General features: G+C 43.2%; 1 protein-coding gene across 6 annotated transcripts in view; it reads left to right on the forward strand.

The window, feature by feature from the left end:
* USP6NL (USP6 N-terminal like) overlaps positions 1 to 24,885 on the forward strand; it is a 249,289-nt gene that overhangs the window by 112,228 nt on the left and 112,176 nt on the right. For all 6 annotated transcript variants that reach the window (XM_069765232.1, XM_069765235.1, XM_069765234.1 and 3 more), the window contains 2 exons: positions 175 to 257; positions 23,433 to 23,472. Coding sequence is in view for 3 of the 6 variants with exons in the window: in XM_069765235.1 (XP_069621336.1) it covers positions 175 to 257; positions 23,433 to 23,472 (123 nt within the window). In the remaining 3 variants the exon portion in view is untranslated. The remainder of the gene's footprint in view (positions 1 to 174; positions 258 to 23,432; positions 23,473 to 24,885) is intronic.

Consider the following 24,885-nt stretch of genomic DNA (forward strand, 5'->3'; position numbering starts at 1 on the left):
AGGCCCATTCTTTACCCAAGAAATTAGTTTCCCTAGAGCTAAAAATGCGTGAATAATGGCTCTTGTAAATTTTTTCCCTAAAATATTGATATTGGATACTGTGCTAATCTTCCAGAATTTTATATACATGTCACACTGTGATCTTCTGAAAATGACTCTGTTTTCCATTAACAGGGCCGAGAAGGTGCAAAGATTGAGCCTTGGGAGGACGCGGATTATCTTGTTTACAAGGTCACCGACAGATTTGGCTTTCTTCAGTAAGTTTCTTCCTGGGGTAGGCTGTAAGGGGTGACTGATATTGCCTGCATTTTAATAACGTTTATTGCCGAGTTCTCGCGTGATTGACTTTGTGCTTGCATGCCGATTTCCAGTTATTAAACTTTAATGTGTGTCTTTTTAAAATGAAATTATGTGAGTCTGGAGAACACAAGTGATTCATTCAGAGCGTAAAATGAAGATGAACGGCTTCATTTACGCTGTTATTTTCATTCTCTTTTCTAACACCCCTCCCTACCTTCTTGTTTCTATGAACTTGCTGCTGTGTAGCTCATATTTAGCGAAAGCTGAAGAATTTTTCCAAGGGATAGCGCTGAACGGTTTACACTGGTGATTGTGAAAGTGTTCGTAACGTATTGTCAGTTAACATGTATATCTGTATTATCCTCTTTACAGATGTGTAGTATGTCACTTATACAGTGGCTTGCAAAAGTATTCCCCCCCTTTTGCTTTTTACCTGTTTTGTTACATTACAACCTGTATGTAAATGTTTTTGTAATCCCAATTTGTGTGTGATGCATCAGCACTAGATAGTTTAACCCCTTAGTGACCGAGCCAAATTTTTGAAATCTGACCAGTGTCACTTTATGTGGTAATAACTCTGCAACGCTTCAACAAATCCCAGTGATTTTGAGATTGTTTTTTCATGACACATTATACTTTATGATAATGGTAAATTTAGTTCAACATTTTTTGTGTTTATTTATAAAAAATATAAAAAATTTGAGAAAAATGTTAAAAAATTAGCAATTTTCTAAATTTGAATGATTATCCCTTTAATCCAGATAGTCATACAACAGCAAACCATTAATAAATAACATTTCCCACATGTCTGCTTTACATCAGCACCATTTGTAAAATGTTCTTTTATTTTGTTAGCATTTTAGGAGGTTTAAAAATGTAGCAGCAATTTTTCATTTTTTCAAAGAAATTTACCACATTTATTTTTTTAGGGACTTATCCATGTTTGAAGTGACTTTAGGGGTCCCATATATTGGGAAACCCCCAAACGTGATACCATTTTAAAAACAGCACCCCCTGACATATTGAAAACTGCTGTCAGGTAGTTTATTAACCCTTCAGGTGCTTTACAGGAATTAATGCAAAGTGGCATGACAGAAATGAAAATGTGTATTTTTACCACCTAAATGTTGCTAACTTCTAAACAGATTACTATAGCCGTCAGACTCTAAGGCCGCTATTTGGCCATGAATTGCCATCACAAACATCAGGACAACAAAATCATGATCTGAGGGCACCAATTGGGATAAAGAAGAAGCCCCCACACTCTGTTAACCATTTATAATGATGTAGTCACTATTGACAGCAGCATCTAAGGGGTTAAACAGATTTAGAAGGTGCAAATACTGATCGTGGCTGATACAGCAAGTTGTCAGCTATAGTGTACAACCAACAGATGCTGGATTGTCATCTGTATGGGGAGGCTATTCTCTTATATCTCAGGTCAGTTAAAAGACGTATTGGCGGTCATTAAGGGGTTAAGTTGGTGAAGTGAGGAAAAATTTAGTCATACAATACATGTATGGGCTCAAATAAAAAATGGCATGTGTATTCACCCCTTTTGCAATTGCAAGATTGCTCTTACTGAGTGTATTGGGGGACACTCGCTTAGCACGGGATTCAAGCACACGGGCACGTTTTTTTCCACTTAAACAGTCCACATGGTTTATTATGGCACCATAAACCACAGAAATATGAACAATAAGCAAACAGTCTTTGAATCAATCTTCACATTAACAGTACATGACTGAAACTTGGTCACTAAACACGCTGAACCTGTGTGTCCAGTTATCATGGGTGACCGCACGCCATACAGTTGATTAATGTCCATGGAGCACAACAGGCACCAACATATGACATTACGGTTGCAGCAACTAAACACGCTGGTCCTCCTTTGACTAGTTGCCGTGGGTTACCACACAGTTCATATCACAAGCACCAACAGTCTGTGGAGGTACCTTACGGGAGCTCCTGCTCCACCTGCTGACTCCTTGTCAGTCCTCTCTTCCCGGGAAAGCTGCCCACGGGGATCACCAACTTGCCTCGGCGGCACACATTAGTTAGTCCAGACCCACCGAAGGTCGGTAGCTTCCCCAACCCAGATTATCCAGGTCCACAGTTTTACTGGGTGCTGCTCAGGGATCAGGTCCTACTCCCAGGACCTCCCAACACCAGCATGTGCTTTTCAGGAAGCCTACTCCCAGGTCTTCCAACACAGGAACCACACAGGACATGTGACCCAGACCCTGGTCACATTATATATCCTTAACCACTCCCCTGGGTGGGAGTGTGGGTGTGTGGCTAGTTTTTCCCGCCCATCTCACATAACTAGCCCTGCCAACCTTCCATTATAAACATACAGCATGCACTTGTGGGACTATAGGTCCCAGAACACCACATCGCTTCAGGCTGGCAGCGCAGAGTCCCCTCCACTGCGACACATATATATCGGCCATTCACCACAATGCCGGACTTTGCCACATAATCACATCCATGCATGCAATTGCTATGCACTCTCACAGCCTCAGTACGCCTCCGTGCGTATACTGGGGAGACTATGCAGTGCCCCCTACCTGTTACAGGGGTCACTGCATCACACAATGAATCCCCTAAAAATTTCTGGGGCAATCAATTGCCTTCTAAGTCACATGCTTAGTGAAAGGAAGTAAACCTGTGTACAGTCGAAATGTAACATGGTCTGTGAGTATATACACACCTTTATTGAAATGCCACAGAGGCTGGAACACCATTAAGCAAGAGGCATCAGTAACCAAACACCACCATGAAGACCATTTACATCTAAAAACAAGTCGGAGACAAAGTTGTTCAGGAGTACAAGTCAAGGTTGGGGTATTTAACCCCTTTCTGACCTCGGACGGGATAGTACGTCCGAGGTCAGAAGCCCCGCTTTGATGCGGGCTCCGGCGGTGAGCCCGCATCAAAGCCGGGACATGTCAGCTGTTTTGAACAGCTGACATGTGCCCGTAATAGGCGCCGGCAGAATCGCTGTGCCTGTGCCTGCTTCTAGCCTCCCATGGAGGCTATTGAAGCATGGCAAAAGTAAAAAAAAAAAAGTGAAAAAAAAAAATATATAAAAGTTTAAATCACCCCCCTTTCGCCCCAATCAAAATAAATCAATAAAAAAATCAAATCTACACATATTTGGTATCGCCGCGTTCAGAATCGCCCGATCTATCAATTAAAAAAAAGCATTAACCTGATCGCTAAACGGCGTAGCAATAAAAAAATTCGAAACGCCAGAATTACGTTTTTTTGGTCGCCGCGACCTTGCATTAAAATGCAATAACGGGCGATCAAAAGAACGTATCTGCACCAAAATGCTATCATTAAAAACGTCATCTCGGCACGCAAAAAATAAGCCCTCAACCGACCCTAGATCATGAAAAATGGAGATGCTACGAGTATCGTAAAATGGCACAATTTTTTTTTTTTTAAGCAAAGTTTGGAAAATTTTTTCACCACTTAGGTAAAAAATAACCTAGACATGTTAGGTGTCTATGAACTCGTACTGACATGGAGAATCATAATGTCAGGTCAGTTTTAGCATTTAGTGAACCTAGCAAAAAAGCCAAACAAAAAACAAGTGTTGGACTGCACTTTTTTTTGCAATTTCATCGCACTTGTAATTTTTTTCCCGTTTTCTAGTACACGACATGCTAAAACCAATGATGTCGTTCAAAAGTACAACTCGTCCCACAAAAAATAAGCCCTCACATGGCCATATTGACGGAAAAATAAAAAAGTTATGGCTCTGGGAAGGAGGGGAGTGAAAAACGAACACGGAAAAACGAAAAATCCCAAGGTCATGAAGGGGTTAAAATTAAATAAATAATAAATAAAAAAAAATATCCCAATCTCAGTTGATACCCCGGAGTACCATCAAATCTATTATCAAATGGAAAGAACATGGTACCACAACAAACCTGCCAAGAGAGCTGACCACCACATCTCTCAGCCTGGGCAAAGAGGGCATTAATCAGAGAGGCAGCAAAGACGCCAAAGGTAACCCAGAAGGAGCTGCAGAATTCTCAGAGAATTGAGTATCTGTACATACAACCACAATAACATGTACACTGCATAGAGGTGGCCTTTATGGAAGAGTGGGCAGAAAAAAAGCCTTTACGTACACACAAAAATTGTAAAGTTCATTTTAAGTTTGCCAAAAGACATATGGGAGACTCCCAAAATATATGGAAGAGGGGGCTGTGGTGGTCAGATGAGACCGAAAGTAATCTTTTTGGAACCCAAAGTAAACACTTTGTCTGGTGCCAAACCAACACAGCTCATCAACCCCAAGAACATTAACCCTTGGTGAAACATGATGGTGGCAGCATCTTGCTATGGAGATTATATTTGGCAGCAGAACAGGGAAAATTGTCTTGAGTACAAGGAAAGATATATGGTGTGAAATATGGAGATATTCGTGAACAAAACCTGTTTCAATCTCAGTGATTTGACACTGCCCACTGGGATGGAGGTTCACCTTCCAACTAGAGAATGACTCAAAGCATACTGCTAAAACACTCAAGCGGTCTAAGGGGAATCGTGTATTTGTTTTGGAGTGGCCTAGTCAAAGCCCAGAGCTTTAATCCAATTGAGAGTCCGTGGTCAGACGTGAAGATTGCTGTTTGCCAGAAGAAGCCATCTAACTGGAAGAAAGTGGAGCAATTTTGCATTGAAGAATGGGCAAAAATTCCAGTATCAAGATGTGGAAAGCTCATAGATATTTCTCTAAAGAGACTTGCAGCTGTAATTAAAGCAAAAGGAGGCTCTACAACGTACTGACTTTAGGGCGGTGAATAGTTAGGACATCTTTACGGAAACCTTCAATGTGCATATTTGCGGTTTGCTTCACAATAAAAAGAAAACCAAATGTTCACAGTTGTAGGGATGTTCTTTACATGAACTGATGCAAACCCTAAAAAACAGTGAAATTCCAGGTTGTGTGGTAGCAAGACACAAAAAAGCCAAGGGGTGGTGAATACCTTCACAAGCCACTGAAGGTGTTTCTCCCTGTAAAGACCACTATTTGCTTTCACTGTGCACCTTTTATTCTGCTTGTCAGGTGACAAATGGGCTCTCGTGTTGTAAAGTTCAAGTCCTTGATGTCAAATCACTGTTTTCTAGTACTTCAGTATGTACAGTGGGGCAAAAAAGTATTTAGTCAGTCAGCAATAGTGCAAGTTCCACCACTTAAAAAGATGAGAGGCGTCTGTAATTTACATCATAGGTAGACCTCAACTATGGGAGACAAACTGAGAAAAAAAATCCAGAAAATCACATTGTCTGTTTTTTTAACAATTTATTTGCATATTATAGTGGAAAATAAGTATTTGGTCAGAAACAAACAATCAAGATTTCTGGCTCTCACAGACCTGTAACTTCTTCTTTAAGTCCGGCTTCACACTTGCGAGTTTTACGGACGTAAGAGCGCAGAAACTACGTCCGTAAAACTCGCAAAAAATACGGCACAATTATTCTCTATGCCTCTGCTCCTATCTGCCGTATTTTACTGATCAGTATTATATGGCTTTCTACGGCCGTACAAAATCGCAGCATGCTGCGTTTGTCACCGTACTGCGCAAGAAATACGCCAATGAAAGTCTATGGAAGCGTGAAAAATACGGATTACACACGGACAAGCAGTGTGACTTGCGAGAAATACGCAGCGCTGTTAGAGAGAAAAGCCGGCAATTCAGTGCGGTGTACAGAAATATCACACTGACAGCTTACAGTAGAATAGGTAGAATAAATGTGTACACATAGAATAGGTATATATATATATATATATATATATATATATATATATATATATATATATATATATATATATATATATATATATATATATATATATATAATGTGTCAGTGAGACACATATATGTATATATATTAATATTTTTTCCAGCGCTATACAGCTTGAAAGCCGGTAATTGAATTACCGGCTTTTTCTTTCTCCTTCCTAAAACCCGACATGATTTGAGACATGGTTTACATACAGTAAACCATGTCTTCTCTCCATTTTTTTTGCAGATTCCACACTACTAATGTCAGTAGTGTGTATCTGCAAAATTTGGCCGTTCTAGCTCTTAAAATAAAGGGTTAAATGGCGGAAAAAATTGGCGTGGGCTCCCGCGCAATTTTCTCCGCCAGAGTAGTAAAGCCAGTGACTGAGGGCAGATATTAATAGCCTGGAGAGGGTCCATGGTTATTGGCCCCCCCCTGGCTAAAAATATCTGCCCCCAGCCACCCCAGAAAAGGCACATCTGGAAGATGCGCCTATTCTGGCACTTGGCCACTCTCTTCCCATTCCCGTGTAGCGGTGGGATATGGGGTAATGAAGGGTTAATGCCACCTTGCTATTGTAAGGTGACATTAAGCCTAATTAATAATGGAGAGGCGTCAATTATGACACCTATCCATTATTAATCCAATTGTAGTAAAGGGTTAAATAAAAGACAAACACAATATTTAAAATTATTTTAATGAAATAAAAACAATGGTTGTTGGAGTATTTTATTCTACGCCCAATCCAATCACTGAAGACCCTCGTTCTGTGAAAGAAAAAACATAATAAACCAACAATATACTTACCCTCCGCAGATCTGTAACGTCCAACGATGTAAATCCTTCTGAAGGGGTTAAAACAGTTTGCAGCAAGGAGCTTTGCTAATGCAATGCTACTCCTCGCTGCAAAACCCCGGAGAATGAGTCTAAATATAGATCAATGAGCTATATTTAGCTTCATTTGCGGTGAGGCGCCCTCTGCTGGCTGTTCATAGATCGTGGGAACTTACCTAGAAAGCTCCCATGCTCCCATGCTTTCTAGGTAATTTCCCACGATCTATGAACAGCCAGCAGAGGGCGCCTCACCGCAAATGAAGCTAAATATAGCTCATTGATCTATATTTAGACTCATTCTCCGGGGTTTTGCAGCGAGGAGTAGCATTGCATTAGCAAAGCTCCTTGCTGCAAACTGTTTTAACCCCTTCAGAAGGATTTACATCGTTGGACGTTACAGATCTGCGGAGGGTAAGTATATTGTTGGTTTATTATGTTTTTTCTTTCACAGAACGAGGGTCTTCAGTGATTGGATTGGGCGTAGAATAAAATACTCCAACAACCATTGTTTTTATTTCATTAAAATAATTTTAAATATTGTGTTTGTCTTTTATTTAACCCTTTACTACAATTGGATTAATAATGGATAGGTGTCAAAATTGACGCCTCTCCATTATTAATTAGGCTTAATGTCACCTTACAATAGCAAGGTGGCATTAACCCTTCATTACCCCATATCCCACCGCTACACGGGAATGGGAAGAGAGTGGCCAAGTGCCAGAATAGGCGCATCTTCCAGATGTGCCTTTTCTGGGGTGGCTGGGGGCAGATATTTTTAGCCAGGGGGGGGCCAATAACCATGGACCCTCTCCAGGCTATTAATATCTGCCCTCAGTCACTGGCTTTACTACTCTGGCGGAGAAAATTGCGCGGGAGCCCACGCCAATTTTTTCCGCCATTTAACCCTTTATTTTAAGAGCTAGAACGGCCAAATTTTGCAGATACACTCTACTGACATTAGTAGTGTTGAATCTGCAAAAAAAATGGAGAGAAGACATGGTTTACTGTATGTAAACCATGTCTCAAATCATGTCGGGTTTTAGGAAGGAGAAAGAAAAAGCCGGTAATTGAATTACCGGCTTTCAAGCTGTATAGCGCTGGAAAAAATAGTAATATATATACATATATGTGTCTACTGACATATATATATATATATATATATATATATGACAGTATATATATATATATATTTTTCTTTTTGGGACACATGGATCATTTCTATAGCGGTATGTTGGTTTTGCAAGCCTGCGAGAAAACCACGCAGTACGGATGCCATACGGATTACATACGGAGGATGCCATGCGCAAAAAACGCTGACACACCCTGCCTACGAAGGAGCTACGGACCACTATTTTCGGGACATTTCAGCGTATTACGGCCGTAATATACGGACCGTATTTTCATACGCTGAGTGTGAAGCCGGCCTAAGAGTCTCCTCTTTCCTCCACTCATTACCTTTAGTAATGGCACCTGTTTAAACTTATCAGTATAAAAAGACACCTGTGCACACCCTCAAATAGTCTGACTCCAAACTCCACTATGGTGAAGACCAAAGAGCTGTCAAAGGACACCAGAAACAAAATTGTAGCCCTGCACCAGGCTGGGAAGACTGAATCTGCAATAGCCAACCAGCTTGGAGTGAAGAAATCAACAGTGGGAGCAATAATTAGAAAATGGAAGACATACAAGACCACTGATAATCTCCCTCGATCTGGGGCTCCATGCAAAATCCCACCCCGTGGGGTCAGAATGATCACAAGAACAGTGTGCAAAAATCCCAGAACCACGCGGGGGGACCTAGTGAATGAACTGCAGAGAGCTGGGACCAATGTAACAAGGCCTACCATAAGTAACATACTACGCCACCATGGACTCAGATCCTGCAGTGCCAGACGTGTCCCACTGCTTAAGCCAGTACATGTCCGGGCCCGTCTGAAGTTTGCTAGAGAGCATTTGGATGATCCAGAGGAGTTTTGGGAGAATGTCCTATGGTCTGATGAAACCAAACTGGAACTGTTTGGTAGAAACACAACTTGTCGTGTTTGGAGGAAAAAGAATACTGAGTTGCATCCATCAAACACCATACCTACTGTAAAGCATGGTGGTGGAAACATCATGCTTTGGGGCTGTTTCTCTGCAAAGGGGCCAGGACGACTGATCCGGGTACATGAAAGAATGAATGGGGCCATGTATCGTGAGATTTTGAGTGCAAACCTCCTTCCATCAGCAAGGGCATTGAAGATGAAACGTGGCTGGGTCTTTCAACATGACAATGATCCAAAGCACACCGCCAGGGCAACGAAGGAGTGGCTTCGTAAGAAGCATTTCAAGGTCCTGGAGTGGCCTAGCCAGTCTCCAGATCTCAACCCTATAGAAAACCTTTGGAGGGAGTTGAAAGTCCGTGTTGCCAAGCGACAAGCCAAAAACATTACTGCTCTAGAGCAGGGGTCCCCAACTCCAGTCCGCAAGGCCCACCAACATGTCATGTTTTCAGGATTTCCTTAGTCTTGCCCAGGTAATAATTGCATCACCTGTGCAATGCAAAGGAAATCCTGAAAACATGACCTGTTGGTGGGCCTTGAGGACTGGAGTTGGGGACCCCTGCTCTAGAGGAGATCTGCATGGAGGAATGGGCCAACATACCAACAACAGTGTGTGGCAACCTTGTGAAGACTTAAAGAAAACGTTTGACCTCTGTCATTGCCAACAAAGGATATATTACAAAGTATTGAGATGAAATTTTGTTTCTGACCAAATACTAATTTCTCTATCGCCTTTCATTGGGGGACACAGGAACCATGGCAGCAGCATACACCCATGGTTCCTGTGTCCCCCAATGAAGGCTCCGAGAAACAGATTTTACGGTAAGCAACCAAAAATCCTGTTTTTGCCCATAGACTTGTATTGCCGACGGATCGCGACGGATGGCCACACGTCACGTCCGTCGTGCACTGGATCAGTTGTGTTTTGGCGGACCGTCGGCACAAAAAAATGTTCAATGTAACGTTTTTTTGTACGTCGCGTCCGCCATTTCTGACCGCGCATTTGTGGCCGTAACTCCGCCCCCTCCTCCCCAGGACATAGATTGGGCAGCGGATGCGTTGAAAAACTACATCTGCTGCCCACGTTGTGCACAATTTTCACAACGTCCGTCAGTATGTCGGGCCGACGCCTTGCGACGGCCCCGTACCGACGTGTGAAAGAAGCCTAACCCTAAATTTAGCCCCAACCCTAACCCTAAATTTAGCCCCAACCCTAACCCTAAATTTAGCCCCAACCCTAACCCTAGCCCCAACCCTAACGCTAACCCTAACCCTAGCCCTAACCCTAATTTTAGCCCCAACTGCATTCTCCTGCCGGCCGGCAGATGGCGACAGATGGCGGGTGCACTGCGCATGCGCCCGCCATTTTCTTTCCCCATGAAGACGCCGGCGGGCAGGAGAGGACTCGGGAGGACCCAGGGACACCGGTAAGTATAATAGGGTCCCCGAATCCCCCTATTTCTCTGTCCTCTGATGTGCGATCACATCAGAGGACAGAGAATTACACATTGCTTTTTTTTTTTTTTTTTTGCGGTCGCCGGTAAACAGTTAATAACCGGCGATCGCAAAACGGGTCGGTAAAAACGACCCCGATCATGTTCTTTGGGGTCTCTGCTACCCCCGGCAGCCGAGACCCCAAAGATTCTCCCGGTGCCGGCGGGCGCACTGCGCATGCGCCCGCCATTTTTTTGCCGGACAAAGATGGTGAAGCCCATCGGGAGCCACGATGAGCATCGGGGGAGACAGGTGAGTATCGGGAGGCTATCTGGGACCCCTTTTCTCTGTCCTCTGATGTGCGATCACATTGGAGGACAGAGAAATTAAAAAGGAGATCGCGTTTGTTTATTTTTTGCGATCGCCGGTAAACGGTTAAATACCTGCGATCGCAAAAGTGGGGTCGGTAAAAAAAAACCCCGAATCATGTTCTCTGGAGTCTCTGCTACCCCCGGCAGCCGAGACCCCGGAGAAAATCGGACTCTGGGGGGCGCTATTTACTTTTTCCACAGCGCCGTTAATTAACGGCACTGTGGTTTAAGTACCCTTAACTGCCGCCGTTAAAAGGCGTATCGGCGGTCGTTAAGGGGTTAAAATAGAAATTTTAATTCATTGCTATGTAAACATTTTGAAACTTTACAGCAAGGTTCTGTTTTGTCCTTGATAAGTCACTGTTTGATTGTTGGCTATTCAGTCAATTCACTATTTCATTGCTGGCCACACATTGGGTTTTATCCAAAGCCATCAATTTTGTGGCCAAGATTCTAACCTAAAAGGAGGCAGATCTGCTATCAGGAAAAAACGTCAGGCATGTTGGATTTTCAGAGGATCTATAATTTGTTACCCTAGAGCAGCGGCCCCAACATTTCTGTCCTTGAGAGCCACATTCAGCTCCCACCTCCTCACAGTAGTGGCAACCAAAACCCCCGTTACGGGTATAATGATCCCCAAAGCTTTGCAACAGAAGTCTCCCAAAATCAGTATACCAAGATCCAGCAATTCCCATTCAGTATTCTCCCATCAAACATTCCCACCACAGTGTCGCATCCAGCTTCAAGCACCTCCTCTGACAGCTAGTATCTTCCTGTTCTCAGCGTACCATACTTAAATTTATCTCTAAACTGCTAAGACCAATATACAGGTGCTTTTCACAAAATTAGAATATCATTCCAAAGACCTACTGATAGGGAATTTAGATTGTGAGCCCCATCAGGGACAGTGATGATAATGTGTGCAAAACTGCAAAGCGCTTCGGAATATGTTGGCGCTATATAAATAAAAGAGAGATTATTAGATCAAAAAGTTAATTTATTTCAGTTCATCGATACAAAAAGTGAAACTCATATATTGGTCATTAAAAACCGAGTGATCTATTTCAAGTGTTTATTTCTGTTAATGTTGATGAATATGGCTTACAGCCAATGAAAACCCAAGTCATTATCTCAGTAAATCAGAATAATTAACAAAAAAACACCTGCAAAGGCTTCCTAAGCAAAAAGGTCATTTAATCTGTATTAGTAGGCTCCATAATCATAGGGTAGACTGACGATTTGACAGGTGTCCAGAAGGCAGTCATGGACACACTCCACAAGGAGGGTAAGCCACAAAAGGTTATTGCTAAAGAAGCTGGCAGTTTACAGAGTGCTGTATCCAAGCATATTACTGGGAAGTTGAGTAGAAGGAAAAAGCCTGGTAGAAAAAGGTGCACAAGCAACCGGGGTAACCGCAGCCTTGAAAGGATTATTAAGAAAAGGCCACTCCAAAATTTGGGGGAGATTCACAAGGAGTGGACTGCTGCTGGAGTAATTGCTTCAAGTGCCACCACACACAGATGTATCCAGGACATGGTCATGAGTGGCTTGACACAAGGAATGCGACACTTGTAGCCCATTAGGCAACGCTAGAAGCGTCTTACCTGGGTCCAGGATGAAAAGAACTGGACTGTTGCTCAGTGGTCCAAGGTGTTGTTTTCAGATGCAAGTAAATTTTGCATTTCATTTGAAAATCAAGGTCTCGAAGAGTCTGGAGGAAGAGTGGAGAGGTACACAATCCAAGCTGCTTGAAGGTCTAGTGTGAAGTTTCCACAATCAGTGATGGTTTGGGGAGCCATGTCATCTGCTGGTGTAGGTCCACTGTGTTTTATCAAGACCAAAGTCAGCGGAGCCATCTACCAAGAAATTTTAGAGCAGTTCATGCTTTCCTCTGCCGGCAAGCTTTTAGGAGATGGAAATTTAATTCTTCATCAGGACTTGGCACCTGTCCACACTGCCAAAAGTACCAATACCTGCTTTAAAAACAACAGTATCACTGTGCTTGATTGGCCAGGTAACTCGCCTGACCTTAACCCCATAGAAAATCTATAGGGCATTGTGAAGAGGATGATGAGACACCAGACCCAACAATGCAGACGAGCTGATGGCTGCTATCAAAGCAACCTGGGCTTCCATAACCCCTCAGCAGTGCCACAGGCTGATCGCCGCCATGTCGCATTGATGCAGTAATTGATGCAAAAGAAGCCCGACCAAGTATTGAGTGCATTTACTTGAACCTACATTTCAATAGGCCAACATTTTGGATTTTAAAATAATTTTTCAAGCTGGCATTATAAAGTATTCTAATTTTCTGAGATAATGACTTCTGTGTTTTCATTGGCTGTAAGCCATAATCATCAACATTAACAGAAATAAACACTTGAAATAGATCACTCTGTTTGTAATGACTCTATATAATGAGTTTCACTTTTTGTATTGAAGAACTGAAATAAATTAACTTTCTGATGATATTCTAAATTTGTGAGAAGCACCTGTATGTGCATCCAGATCTGCTCTTCTGTGTTTAGGGCTTCTTACAAAATTCTCCATTTTGAGATATGCTCTTCATACCTGTTTGCTAAACCCGGTGCTACTGCACCACACTGGCTGGCAGCCGCAAGCCACAATTCATGGGACCTCGAGTCGCATGTGACTACTGAGCTACAAGCTGGAGACCCCTTTCCTATAGTTACCTCTAGTTTATTGCCCTGGCAAACCTGCCTACTCGTGTTCGATGAACCAAGCATTACATGTTAAAGCAGTTGTCATATCTAGGTGTTTATGTGGAAGTTTGGGAGATGGATGATATTTTATTTATCTTGTATTACACCATTATTTCCACAGCTCTTTACAAACCTCGTTACTGGCTCTATTGGGGCTCACAATCTGAGTTACCGATCAGTAGGTCTTTGTATGGGTTTCCTCTTGGTACTCTTGTTTCCTCTTCGCTCAAAACTCCTTGCAGATGTCCTTGGCTAGATGTCGAGATACCCTGCTGTTTTTTATAGCTTGTCTATCATTAGCATTTGCTCCTGGCGCACTATACAAGTATAGTCACATAATATTAGCTTGTAGAACTGACCCAGATGGCTGTGTATGAAACCATAAGGCTGGTCAAAAAACATTCTCATTTAATGGGGCTGTTCTAATTTGTCAGTGTAACGTTTAGTGCGCGATGTGACTCAATTAATTCAAAGCTTTTCTGGAACAATCCAGTAGCACATGGAAGGTTCCTCAGCAGTATGCTTGCATAAGTCTGTGTGCCTCTGCAGGTCATGTCTATTAGGCTCCTTAAGGGTCCTTGTCATAGGTGACCTCCACTTGGCTGATACTTCCTATAGGTTGGGAGCTTTTATTTCTTTGTATTGGAAATGTTCCCAGTTTTTTGTTTCAGACCTGGGACTCTCTTGGTCTAGGTTGGTTAGGAATAAGGCATTTTTTTTTTTGAAACGTCTAGCTGTAGATGTCACCATTCTGGTTTTAACCTGCCCATTTCTAAGCTGAGCTTACCAGTTTGTATATTCTTCTCCATCTCCTGAGTACTATATCCTTATGTTTAAGTACCTTTACAGAAGCAATTCAGTGGTTATAAGGCTATTCAGCCCACTTAAAATTCCTGAGCACTTTCTTCAGATGCTTCATGTTCTCCTGAATGATCTTATTTTGAGCAGCCATTTTTTAGACTTTTATGTTTTAAGCGATTTGTCATTTCAGACTGTTGCCCGAAGCGCACATAAAAATGTTGGAGCTACAAATTAAAGCTAGTATCGCATATTATTTATTAGCCATTTCAATGTAAATTAAGTGGGTTATGCGTCTACAGGGTCAGTTTTACTATCCTTTATAAGAAATAAGTCATATAAACTGTCCTGGGATAGATTAAAATGCAGTCCAAGGAAGACTTTAGTAATTACACATTTATATGTGGCATATATTTAATTTTTTCTCTTATTTTTTTTTTTTTTGTTTGATTTTAGTGTGATTTTAGAAGGACGTATATGTAGATCTTCCCAAATACACCTCTACACTCTGTATTCTTTCATATATATTTACTGGTATCCAGTCCACTATTACAACTTTATGTGGACTATATGCTGATACCCCCCCACCCCATTAATGGAGCTGTGTTAAAGGGAACCTGTCACCTCATTTTTAAGGTCCCAGTGTGCTGTTTGTGAAGCAATCTGCATCACCAACATGAATTTGTCAAACAAAATCGCCAAGTATTGCGGTAGGTTTAAAAAAAAAAATGTTTATACCTTTTGGAGGATTCCCTCACATACCTGTTCTTTCAGTCATGGGGGTGGTGACTGTCTTTTTCAGTCATGGATCAGTCAGTGTGGTTGTGAAATTATGCAGGATTGCGAATGGTTGCTGTGATTGGCTTAATGTCACGACCAGCACTTGCATGGAGACTGTGTTGTGACTGTCACACAGCTGTGTATCGGGAGCGCTCCAGGTATCCGGTAAGCGCTATTAGTGAGCCGGATAAGGAGGGAGGCGACAATACTCGCTCATGTCTAGTCACAGCAACCACACAGTAAATCTCGAACATGCGCACTGTCCATCGGCTCCCCGGGCATGCGCACTGACTCTGGGTGTACAGACCCAGCTTCATGTCAGATGTGCCGGAGCATGCATTAACCCCTTCCCGACCTGTGACACAGCGTATGCGTCATGAAAGTCGGTGCCAATCCGACCTGTGACGCATATGCTGTGTCACAGAAAGATCGCGTCCCTGCAGATCGGGTGAAAGGGTTAACTCCCATTTCACCCGGCCTGCAGGGACAGGGGGAGTGGTAGTTTAGCCCAGGGGGGCTGGCTTCACCCCCCCATGGCTACGATCGCTCTGATTGGCAGTTTCACTTTCAACAGCCAATCAGAGCGATTTGTAATATTTCACCTAAAAACCTGGTGAAATATTACAATCCAGCCATGTCCGATCCACCCCCCCCCCATGCTCCGATCCACCCCCCCGTGCTCCGACGCCCCCCCCGTGCCCTAATCTCCCTCCCCCTTATACTTACCTGCCCTCCCGGGATCCGTCCGTCTTCTTTCCTGGGCGCCGCCATCTTCCAAAATGGCGGGTGCATGTGCAGTGCGCCCGCCGAATCTGCCGGCAGGCAGATTCGTTCCAGAGTGAGTTTTGATCACTGAGATAGGTTATATCTCAGTGATCAAAATAAAAAAAATAGTAAATGCCCCTCCCCCCCCCCCCTTTGTCCCCCTATAGGTAGGGACAATAAAAAAAAATATTTTTTTTTTCCATTAAGGTTGGGGTAAGAATTAGGGTTAGGGCTAGGGTTAGGGTTTCGGTATGTGCACACGTATTCTGTTCCTCTGCGGATTTTTCCGCTGCGGATTTGATAAATTCGCAGTGCTAAACCGCTGTGGATTTATCGCGGATTTACCGCGGTTTTTCTGTGCATTTCGCTGCGGTTTTACAACTGCAGTTTACTATTGGAGCAGTTGTAAAACCGCTGCGGAATCCGCAGAAAGAAGTGACATGCTGCGGAATGTAAACTGCTGCGTTTCCGTGCAGTTTTTCCGCAACATGTGTACAGCGATTTTTGTTTCCCATAGGTTTACATTGAACTGTAAACTCATGGGAAACTGCTGCGGATCCGCAGCATTTTCCGCAGCGTGTGCACATACCTTTAGAATTAGGCTATGTGCACACGGTGCGGATTTGGTTGCGGATCCGCAGCGGATTGGCCGTTGCGGATCCGCAGCAGTGTTCCATCAGGTTTACAGTACCATGTAAACCTATGGAAAACCAAATCCGCTGTGCCCATGGTGCGGAAAATACCACGCGGAAATGCTGCGTTGTATTTTCTGCAGCATGTCAATTCTTTGTGCGGATTCCGCAGCGTTTTACACCTGTTCCTCAATAGGAATCCACAGGTGAAATCTGCACAAAAAACACTGGAAATCCACGGTAAATCCGCAGGTAAAACGCAGTGCCCTTTACCCGCGGATTTTTCAAAAATGATGCTGAAAAATCTCACACGAATCCGCAACGTGGGCACATAGCCTTAGGATTAGGGTTGTGATTAGGGTTGTGATTAGGGTTATGGCTACAGTTGGGATTAGGGTTAGGGGTGTGGGGGATTAGTGTTGGAGTTAGAATTGAGGGGTTACCACTGTTTAGGCACATCAGGGGTCTCCAATCGCAACATGGCGCCACCATTGATTCCAGCCAATCTTGTATTCATAAAGTCAAATGGTGCTCCCTCACTTCCGAGCCCCGATGTGTGCCCAAACAGTGGTTTACCCCCACATATGGGGTACCAGCATGCTCAGGACAAACTGCCCAACAATTACTGGGGTCCAATTTCTCCTGTTACCCTTGTGAAAATTAAAAAATGCTTGCTAAAACATCATTTTTGAGGAAAGAAAAATTATTTTTTATTTTCACGGCTCTGCGTTGTAAACGTCTGTGAAGCACTTGGGGGTTCAAAGTGCTCACCACACATCTAGATAAGTTCCTTGGGGGGGTCTAGTTTCTAAAATGGAGTCACTTGTTAGGGGTTTCTACTGTTTAGGCACACCAGGGGCTCTGCAAACGCAACGTGACGTCCGCAGACCATTCCATCAAAGTCTGCATTTCAAAAGTCACTACTTCCCTTCTGAGCCTCGACGTGTGCCCAAACAGTGGTTTACCCCCACACATGGGGTATCAGCGTACTCAGGACAAACTGGACAACAACTTTTGGGGTCCAATTTCTCCTGTAACCCTTGGGAAAATAAAAAATTCTGGGCTAAAAAATTATTTTTGAGGAAAGAAAACGTATTTATTATTTTCACGGCTCTGCGTTATAAACTTCTGTGAAGCACTTGGGGGTTCAAAGTCCTCACCACACATCTAGATAAGTTCTTTTCGGGGTCTAGTTTCCAAAATGGGGTCACTTGTGGGGGGTTTCTACTGTTTAGCCACATCAGGGGCTCTGCAAACCCAACGTGACGCCCGCAGAGCATTCCATCAAAGTCTGCATTTCAAAACGTCACTACTTCACTTCCGAGCCCCGGCATGTGCCCAAACAGTAGTTTACCCCCACATATGGGGTATCAGCGTACTCAGGAGAAACTGGACAACAACTTTTGGGGTAAAATTTCTCCTGTTACCCTTGGGAAAATAAAAAATTGCAGGCTACAAGATCATTTTTGAGAAAATAATTTTTTATTTTTATTTTCATGGCTCTGCGTTATAAACTTCTGTGAAGCACTTGGGGGTTCAAAGTCCTCACCACACATATAGATTAGTTCCTTTGGGGGTCTAGTTTCCAAAATGGGGTCATTTGTGGGGGATCTCCAATGTTTAGGCATACAGGGGCTCTCCAAACGTGACCTGGTGTCCGCTAATGATTGGAGCTAATTTTCCATTTTAAAAAGCCAAATGGCGTGCCTTCTCTTCCGAGCCCTGCCGTGCGCCCAAACAGGGGTTTACCCCCACATATGGGGTATCAGCGTACTCAGGACAAACTGGACAAGAACATTTGGGGTCCAATTTCTCCTATTACCCTTGGCAAAATAGGAAATTCCAGGCTAAAAAATCATTTTTGAGGAAAGAAAAATTATTTTTTATTTTCATGGCTCTGTGTTATAAGCTTCTGTGAAGCACCTGGGGGTTTAAAGTGCTCAATATGCATCTAGATAAGTTCCTTGGGGGGTCTAGTTTCCAAAATGGGGTCACTTGTGGGGGAGCTCCAATGTTTAGGCACACAGGGGCTCTCCAAACGCGACATGGTGTCCACTAACAATTGGAGCTAATTTTCCATTCAAAAAGTCAAATGGCGCGCCTTCCCTTCCGAGCCCTGCCGTGTGCCCAAACAGTGGTTTACCCCCACATATGAGGTATCGGCGTACTCTGGAGAAATTACCCAACAAATTTTATGATCCATTTTATCCTATTGCCCATGTGAAAATGAAAAAATTAAGGCAAAAATATTTTTTGTGTGAAAAAAAAGTACTTTTTCATTTTTACAGATCAATTTGTGAAGCACCTGAGGGTTTAAAGTGCTCACTATGCATCTAGATAAGTTCCTTGGGGGGTCTAGTTTCCAAAATGGGGTCACTTGTTGGGGAGCTCCAATATTTAGGCACACGGGGGCTCTCCAAACGTGACATGGTGTCCACTAAAGAGTAGAGCCAATTTTTCATTCAAAAAGTCAAATGGCGCTCCTTCCCTTCCAAGCCCTGCCGTGCGCCCAAACAGTGGTTTACCCCCACATATGAGGTATCAGTGTACTCAGGACAAATTGGACAACAACTTTCGTTGTTCAGTTTCTCCTTTTACCATTGGGAAAATAAAAAAATTGTTGCTTAAATATAATTTTTGTGACTAAAAAGTTCAATGTTCATTTTTTCCTTCCATGTTGCTTCTGCTGCTGTGAAGTACCTGAAGGGTTAATAAACTTCTTGAATGTGGTTTTGAGTACCTTGAGGGGTGCAGTTTTTAGAATGGTGTCATTTTTGGGTATTTTCAGCCATATAGACCCCTCAAACTGACTTCAAATGTGAGGTGGTCCCTAAAAAAATGGTTTTGTAAATTTCGTTGTAAAAATGAGAAATCGCTGGTCAAATTTTAACCCTTATAACTTCCTAGCAAAAAAATTTTTTTTTTCCAAAATTGTGCTGATGTAAAGTATACATGTGGGAAATGTTATTTATGAACTATTTTGTGTCACATAACTCTCTGGTTTAACAGAATAAAAATTCAAAATGTGAAAATTGCGAAATTTTCAAAATTTTCGCCAAATTTCCGTTTTTATCACAAATAAACGCAGAATTTATTGACCTAAATTTACCACTAACATGAAGCCCAATATGTCACGAAAAAACAATCTCAGAACCGCTAGGATCCGTTGAAGCGTTCCTGAGTTATTACCTCATAAAGGGACACTGGTCAGAATTGCAAAAAACGGCAAGGTCTTTAAGGTCAAAATAGGCTGGGTCATGAAGGGGTTAATCTGAACACGTGCAGAGGAACCACAGGATTGTGGCCTCCCTCATCCAAGCAAACCTAAACAGAGATGCAAATATTAGTGGAACCTCCCAAGTTTTGGGTTCCTGGTTTATTTCAGGAGGCAAGCGCCATAATATGTTTGGAAGAGTGAAGATGCTGAGCTCGCATAACTACATTGTGTATTTACAGGTGAGAATTTCTTTGTGGTATGTATTTTGGTTTATTACGCAGTTAGGTGATGGCCCACGTGGAGTCATCATATCAATATGTAGATTATGCTGCAGATTCACCCTACACTTCACCACTGTTTGATAGACGTAAAATCCACTTTACAAATATGTAACAGAATTTAACAGGCAGCGAAACTGAACATTTTCTGTTTATAAAAATGTTGCACCTCCTGGATGAGATCTGTAGTTGTTTTTTTTTATTTTACCTGCAGTATTCCACAGCCCAGTCCATGTAGACCAATGCAGTGTTTCCACTTGTGACTTGTTTACAGGCTAACCGCGCTTTCCAAACGCACAGAATGAGCGGTAATACGATTCGTGCACATGTGCTGCAGAGAACTGCAGCTTGTGTCCTGTTTACACAGGATGATTTTGCTGCTGACCATGGTTTTTAAAGGGAACCCGCCACCCCCAAAATCGAAGATGAGGTAAGCCTACCAGCATCAGGGGCTTATCTACAGCATTCTGTAATGCTGTATATAAGCCCCCGATGTATCCTGAAAGATGAGAAAGAGCGGTTAGATTATACTCACCCAGGGGCGGTCCCGGTTCAGTTCTGGTCCGATGGGAGTTGCGGTCCGGGGCCTCCCATCCTCTTACGATGATGTCCTCTTCTTGTCTTCACGCTGCGGCGCAGGCGTACTTTGTCTGCCCTGTTGAGGGCAGAGCATAGTACTGCAGTGCGCAGGCGCCGGGAAAGAACAGAGAGGCCCAGCGTCTGCACACTGCAGTACTTTGCTCTGCCCTCAGCAGCGTGAAGACAAGAAGAAGACGTCATTGTAAGAGGATGGGAGGCGCCGGACCGCGACTCCCATCGGACCAGAACTGGACCGGGACCGCCCCTGGGTGAGTATTAGCTAACCTCTTTTTCTCATCTTTCAGGATACATTGGGGGCTTATCTACAGCATTACAGAATGCTCTAGATAAGCCCCTGATGCTGGTGGGCTTACCTCATCTTCGATTTTAGGGGTGACGGGTTCCCTTTAAACAGCTGACATGTGCCCGTAATAGGCGCGGGCAGAATCGCGATCTGCCCGCGCCTATTAACTAGTTAAATGCCGCTGTCAAACGCAGGCAGCGGCATTTAACTACCGTATCCGGCCGGGCGGCCGGAAATGACGGCATCGACGACCCCTGTCACATGATCGGAGGTCGGCGATGCTTGTACATTGTAACCATAGAGGTCCTTGAGACCTCTATGGTTACTGATCGCCGGTAGCTGTGAGCGCCACCCTGTGGTCGGCGCTCACAGCACACCTTATTTTCTGCTACATAGCAGCGAACAGCAGATCGCTGCTATGTATCAGAGCCGATCGTGCTGTGCCTGCTTCTAGCCTCCCATGGAGGCTATTGAAGCATGGCAAAAGTAAAAAAAGTTAAAAAAAAGTTAAAAAAATGTGAAAAAAATAAAAAAAAATATAAAAGTTTAAATCACCCACCCCCCTTTCACCCCAATCAAAATAAATCAATAAAAAAAAATCAAATCTACACATATTTGGTATCGCCGCGTTCAGAATCGCCCGATCTATCAATTAAAAAAAAGCATTAACCTGATCGCTAAACGGCGTAGCGAGAAAAAAATTTGAAACGCCAGAATTATGTTTTTTTGGTCGCCGCGACATTGCATTAAAATGCAATAACGGGCGATCAAAAGAACGTGTCTGCACCAAAATGCTATCATTAAAAACGTCATCTCTGTGCGCAAAAAATAAGCCCTCAACCGACCCCAGATCATGAAAAATGGAGACGCTACGAGTATCGTAAAATGGCGCAATTTTTTTTTTTAAGCAAAGTTTGGAATTTTTTTTCGCCACTTAGGTAAAAAATAACCTGGTCATGTTAGGTGTCTATGAACTCGTACTGACCTGGAGAATCATAATGGCAGCTCAGTTTTAGCATTTAGTGATCATAGCAAAAAAGCCAAACAAAAAATAAGTGTGGGACTGCACTTTTTTTTGCAATGTCACCGCACTTGGAATTTTTTTCCCGTTTTCTAGTACACTACATGCTAAAACCAATGATGTCGTTCAAAAGTACAACTCATCTCGCAAAAAATAAGCCCTCACATGGCCATATTGACGGAAAAATAAAAAAGTTATGGCTCTGGGAAGGAGGGGAGTGAAAAACGAACACGGAAAAATGAAAAATCCCAAGGTCATGAAGGGGTTAAAGATGGTTTCACTGAAAGAGCGATTGTTCTGGGTGATTAGCCGCCTGTTTGCAGTGGCCGATGGGTAACAACAAGCATTCCTCTAATCCATCAATGACTATAATATACCTGTGTAAGGGCACCATAATTCTTATGGAGAGGCACGTATGGGTAACTGCAGCTTCCCCTTTGCAATAACAGCTGAGAATTAATCACTCAATTAATCACTTTGCCAGAATTAATAAAAATATGGCTTGTCTTCATAAGACCCGGATTTGTTCAGTTAATCTAAAATGGTATAGAAAGTGCACCCGAAGGTGGAAATGCCATTAAAGGGAACCTGTCACCCCGTTTTTTCAGATTGAGATAAAAATACTGTTAAATAGGGCCTGCGCTGTGCGTTACAATAGTGTATGTAGTGTACCCTGATTCCCCACCTATGCTGCGAAATACATGTTTGCATACTCGGCTTCAGAAAAATGGCCGCCGCGATCTCTTCTGCGCACGCGCGGCATCCCGCGGCCATTTTCCTGAAGCCCCGTGCAGCAGAGCACTCCATCTGCGCACGCGTGGCCCCAGGAAGATGGCCGCCCCCACCGATGACAGGGGGGTAATAGCGCAGATCGCGCGCTGCTTCTTCACGTGCGCGCAGTGGATTCGTCACTTCAACATGCGCACACCACTACGCCACCAACGTAAAGCTGAGGAAGAAAAGAGCGATGTCACCACGCCCACCTGACCTGACCAGCCTGATTGACAGGTGAAAACGGCGACTTTGGTAATGTATTTCGCAGCATAGGTGGGGAATCAGGGTACACTACATACACTATTGTAACGCACAGCGCAGGCCCTATTTAACAGTATTTATAGCTCAATCTGAAAAAACGGGGTGACAGGTTCCCTTTAAAGCAATAATGAAGGACTTTGGTCTTTGTATATTTCTACAGTTTTTGAAGCTATATAAAAGTCTTGGTCTAGTTCCTCAGAATTGCATTATGTGCTTTCCTTCATAATATTAGGTATGAGATATCAGCAGTCCCTTTGGTCGCTCTGTTAACCATCTACTGACAAGGTCTTGGAAACACAATGCTTTAATTGCATCCTTTTAGGGTGGGGGATGGGTACAATAAATTTGGAAACTTCCCCTGCAGCTTGGAGCCTATGTGCGCTTTGGCTGTGATCCTGCTTGTCTGATCTACTGAATGCAGAGAGAAGTGATGTCTGTGCTTATACTGCCCCTAACTGGATGAGGACATGTCATGCAGCTTACTCATTCACCTCTCATTTACTGTCCCTTTTAGTGAAGAAGAACTACCAATCCACGATGGAGCAATAGACCGGGTATGTACAGACAACGTTCTTTACATCTAGTGCATTACACCAGATCTGGGTTCATTTAGATTTTCTCTCAAAAAGAATCCAGGACTGTGATGCCTACAAGCAGTTGTAGTAGTAGTAGTAATCTAATATATAATTGCCTAGAATACTACTTCCTGCAATTTGTGCCAACTTCCGTGGCTTTGTCCGGAGCTAATGTCCGGAGCTAATGTCCGGAGATAAGTGACGTCAACAGTGTCCAGTGTCTGATTGGTTGCCGCCTGCTGCGAGCGACCAATCAGAAACGTGCCGTACTGTGACACACTCCGCCCGCCATTTTGGTGTGATTTTTGAATTTTTACCTCACAGCAAGTTTCTACTGCGTGGAGGCGGTCCCAGTGACGTTGCTCTTCAAGCTCCTGCCGAATTTCGTCAAAAAAATGATAATACCATTTACCAAAACTATATATATTTAGTTGTGAAGTGGTTCAGTGACATTTTCACACCAATTTTGAACTTTTGTTTGGTGTTTTCTCCATATACTGCCTATTATTTTTGTTCTTTCTTACTATTATTTATTAATTGTATTATTCTTACATTTGAATAAATAAAGTATATATGGATTCTAGACTCCCGATTCTTTAGAATCGGGCTGCCATCTAGTAATAATAATAATAAAACCCGCAAATGATCATTGTATGGAGGACACATGAGTGTATTGGTAACGTTATTGTGTGATTTTTTTTTTTTTTTTTTTTTTCTTTTTTCTTTTTCTGTTGCTATTTTATGATACTTTTTTGGTCTTTTTCTTTTGTATTCATTGAATTTTTTTTTCCCCCTCCCAAATCCCAAGTGTGAGCCGGTGCTAGGAACGTTACATGGATTGTGAACGTGACATTAGGAAGAATGAGTTCTGTTAGGCTATTTTCACACTTCCGTCTTTTGACCTCCGTCGCAATCCGTCGGTTTGGGCAAAAAACGGATCCTGCAAATGTGCTCGCAGGATGCGTTTTTTGCCCATAGACTTGTATTAGTGACGGATCGCGAGAGATGGGCACACGTCGCGTCCGTCGTGCGACGAATCCCTCGTGTTTTGGCAAGTTCAATTTAACTTTTTTGTGCGTCAGCCATTTTCTACCGCGCATGCACTGCCTAAACTCCGCCCCCTCCTCCAGCAGACCGCAGAATGGGCAGCGGATGCGTTGAAAAATTGTATCCGCTGCCCACGTCGTGCAGTAGTTTCACAACGTCCGTCGGTACGACGGCCCGACGCATTGCGACAGGCCCGTACCGACGGAAATGTGAAAGTAGCCTTATACAGACGGTCTCTCGCGCTACCCATGTAACATGACAAGTACTAATGGGAGCACTGTATCATATAGGTACTCGCATGAACAATCAGTCTGTAATGGATGATGTACTCAGGCTTCCTGCTAT

The sequence above is a fragment of the Ranitomeya imitator genome, chromosome 4 (genome assembly GCF_032444005.1).
Source record: "Ranitomeya imitator isolate aRanImi1 chromosome 4, aRanImi1.pri, whole genome shotgun sequence".
NCBI lineage: Eukaryota > Metazoa > Chordata > Amphibia > Anura > Dendrobatidae > Ranitomeya > Ranitomeya imitator.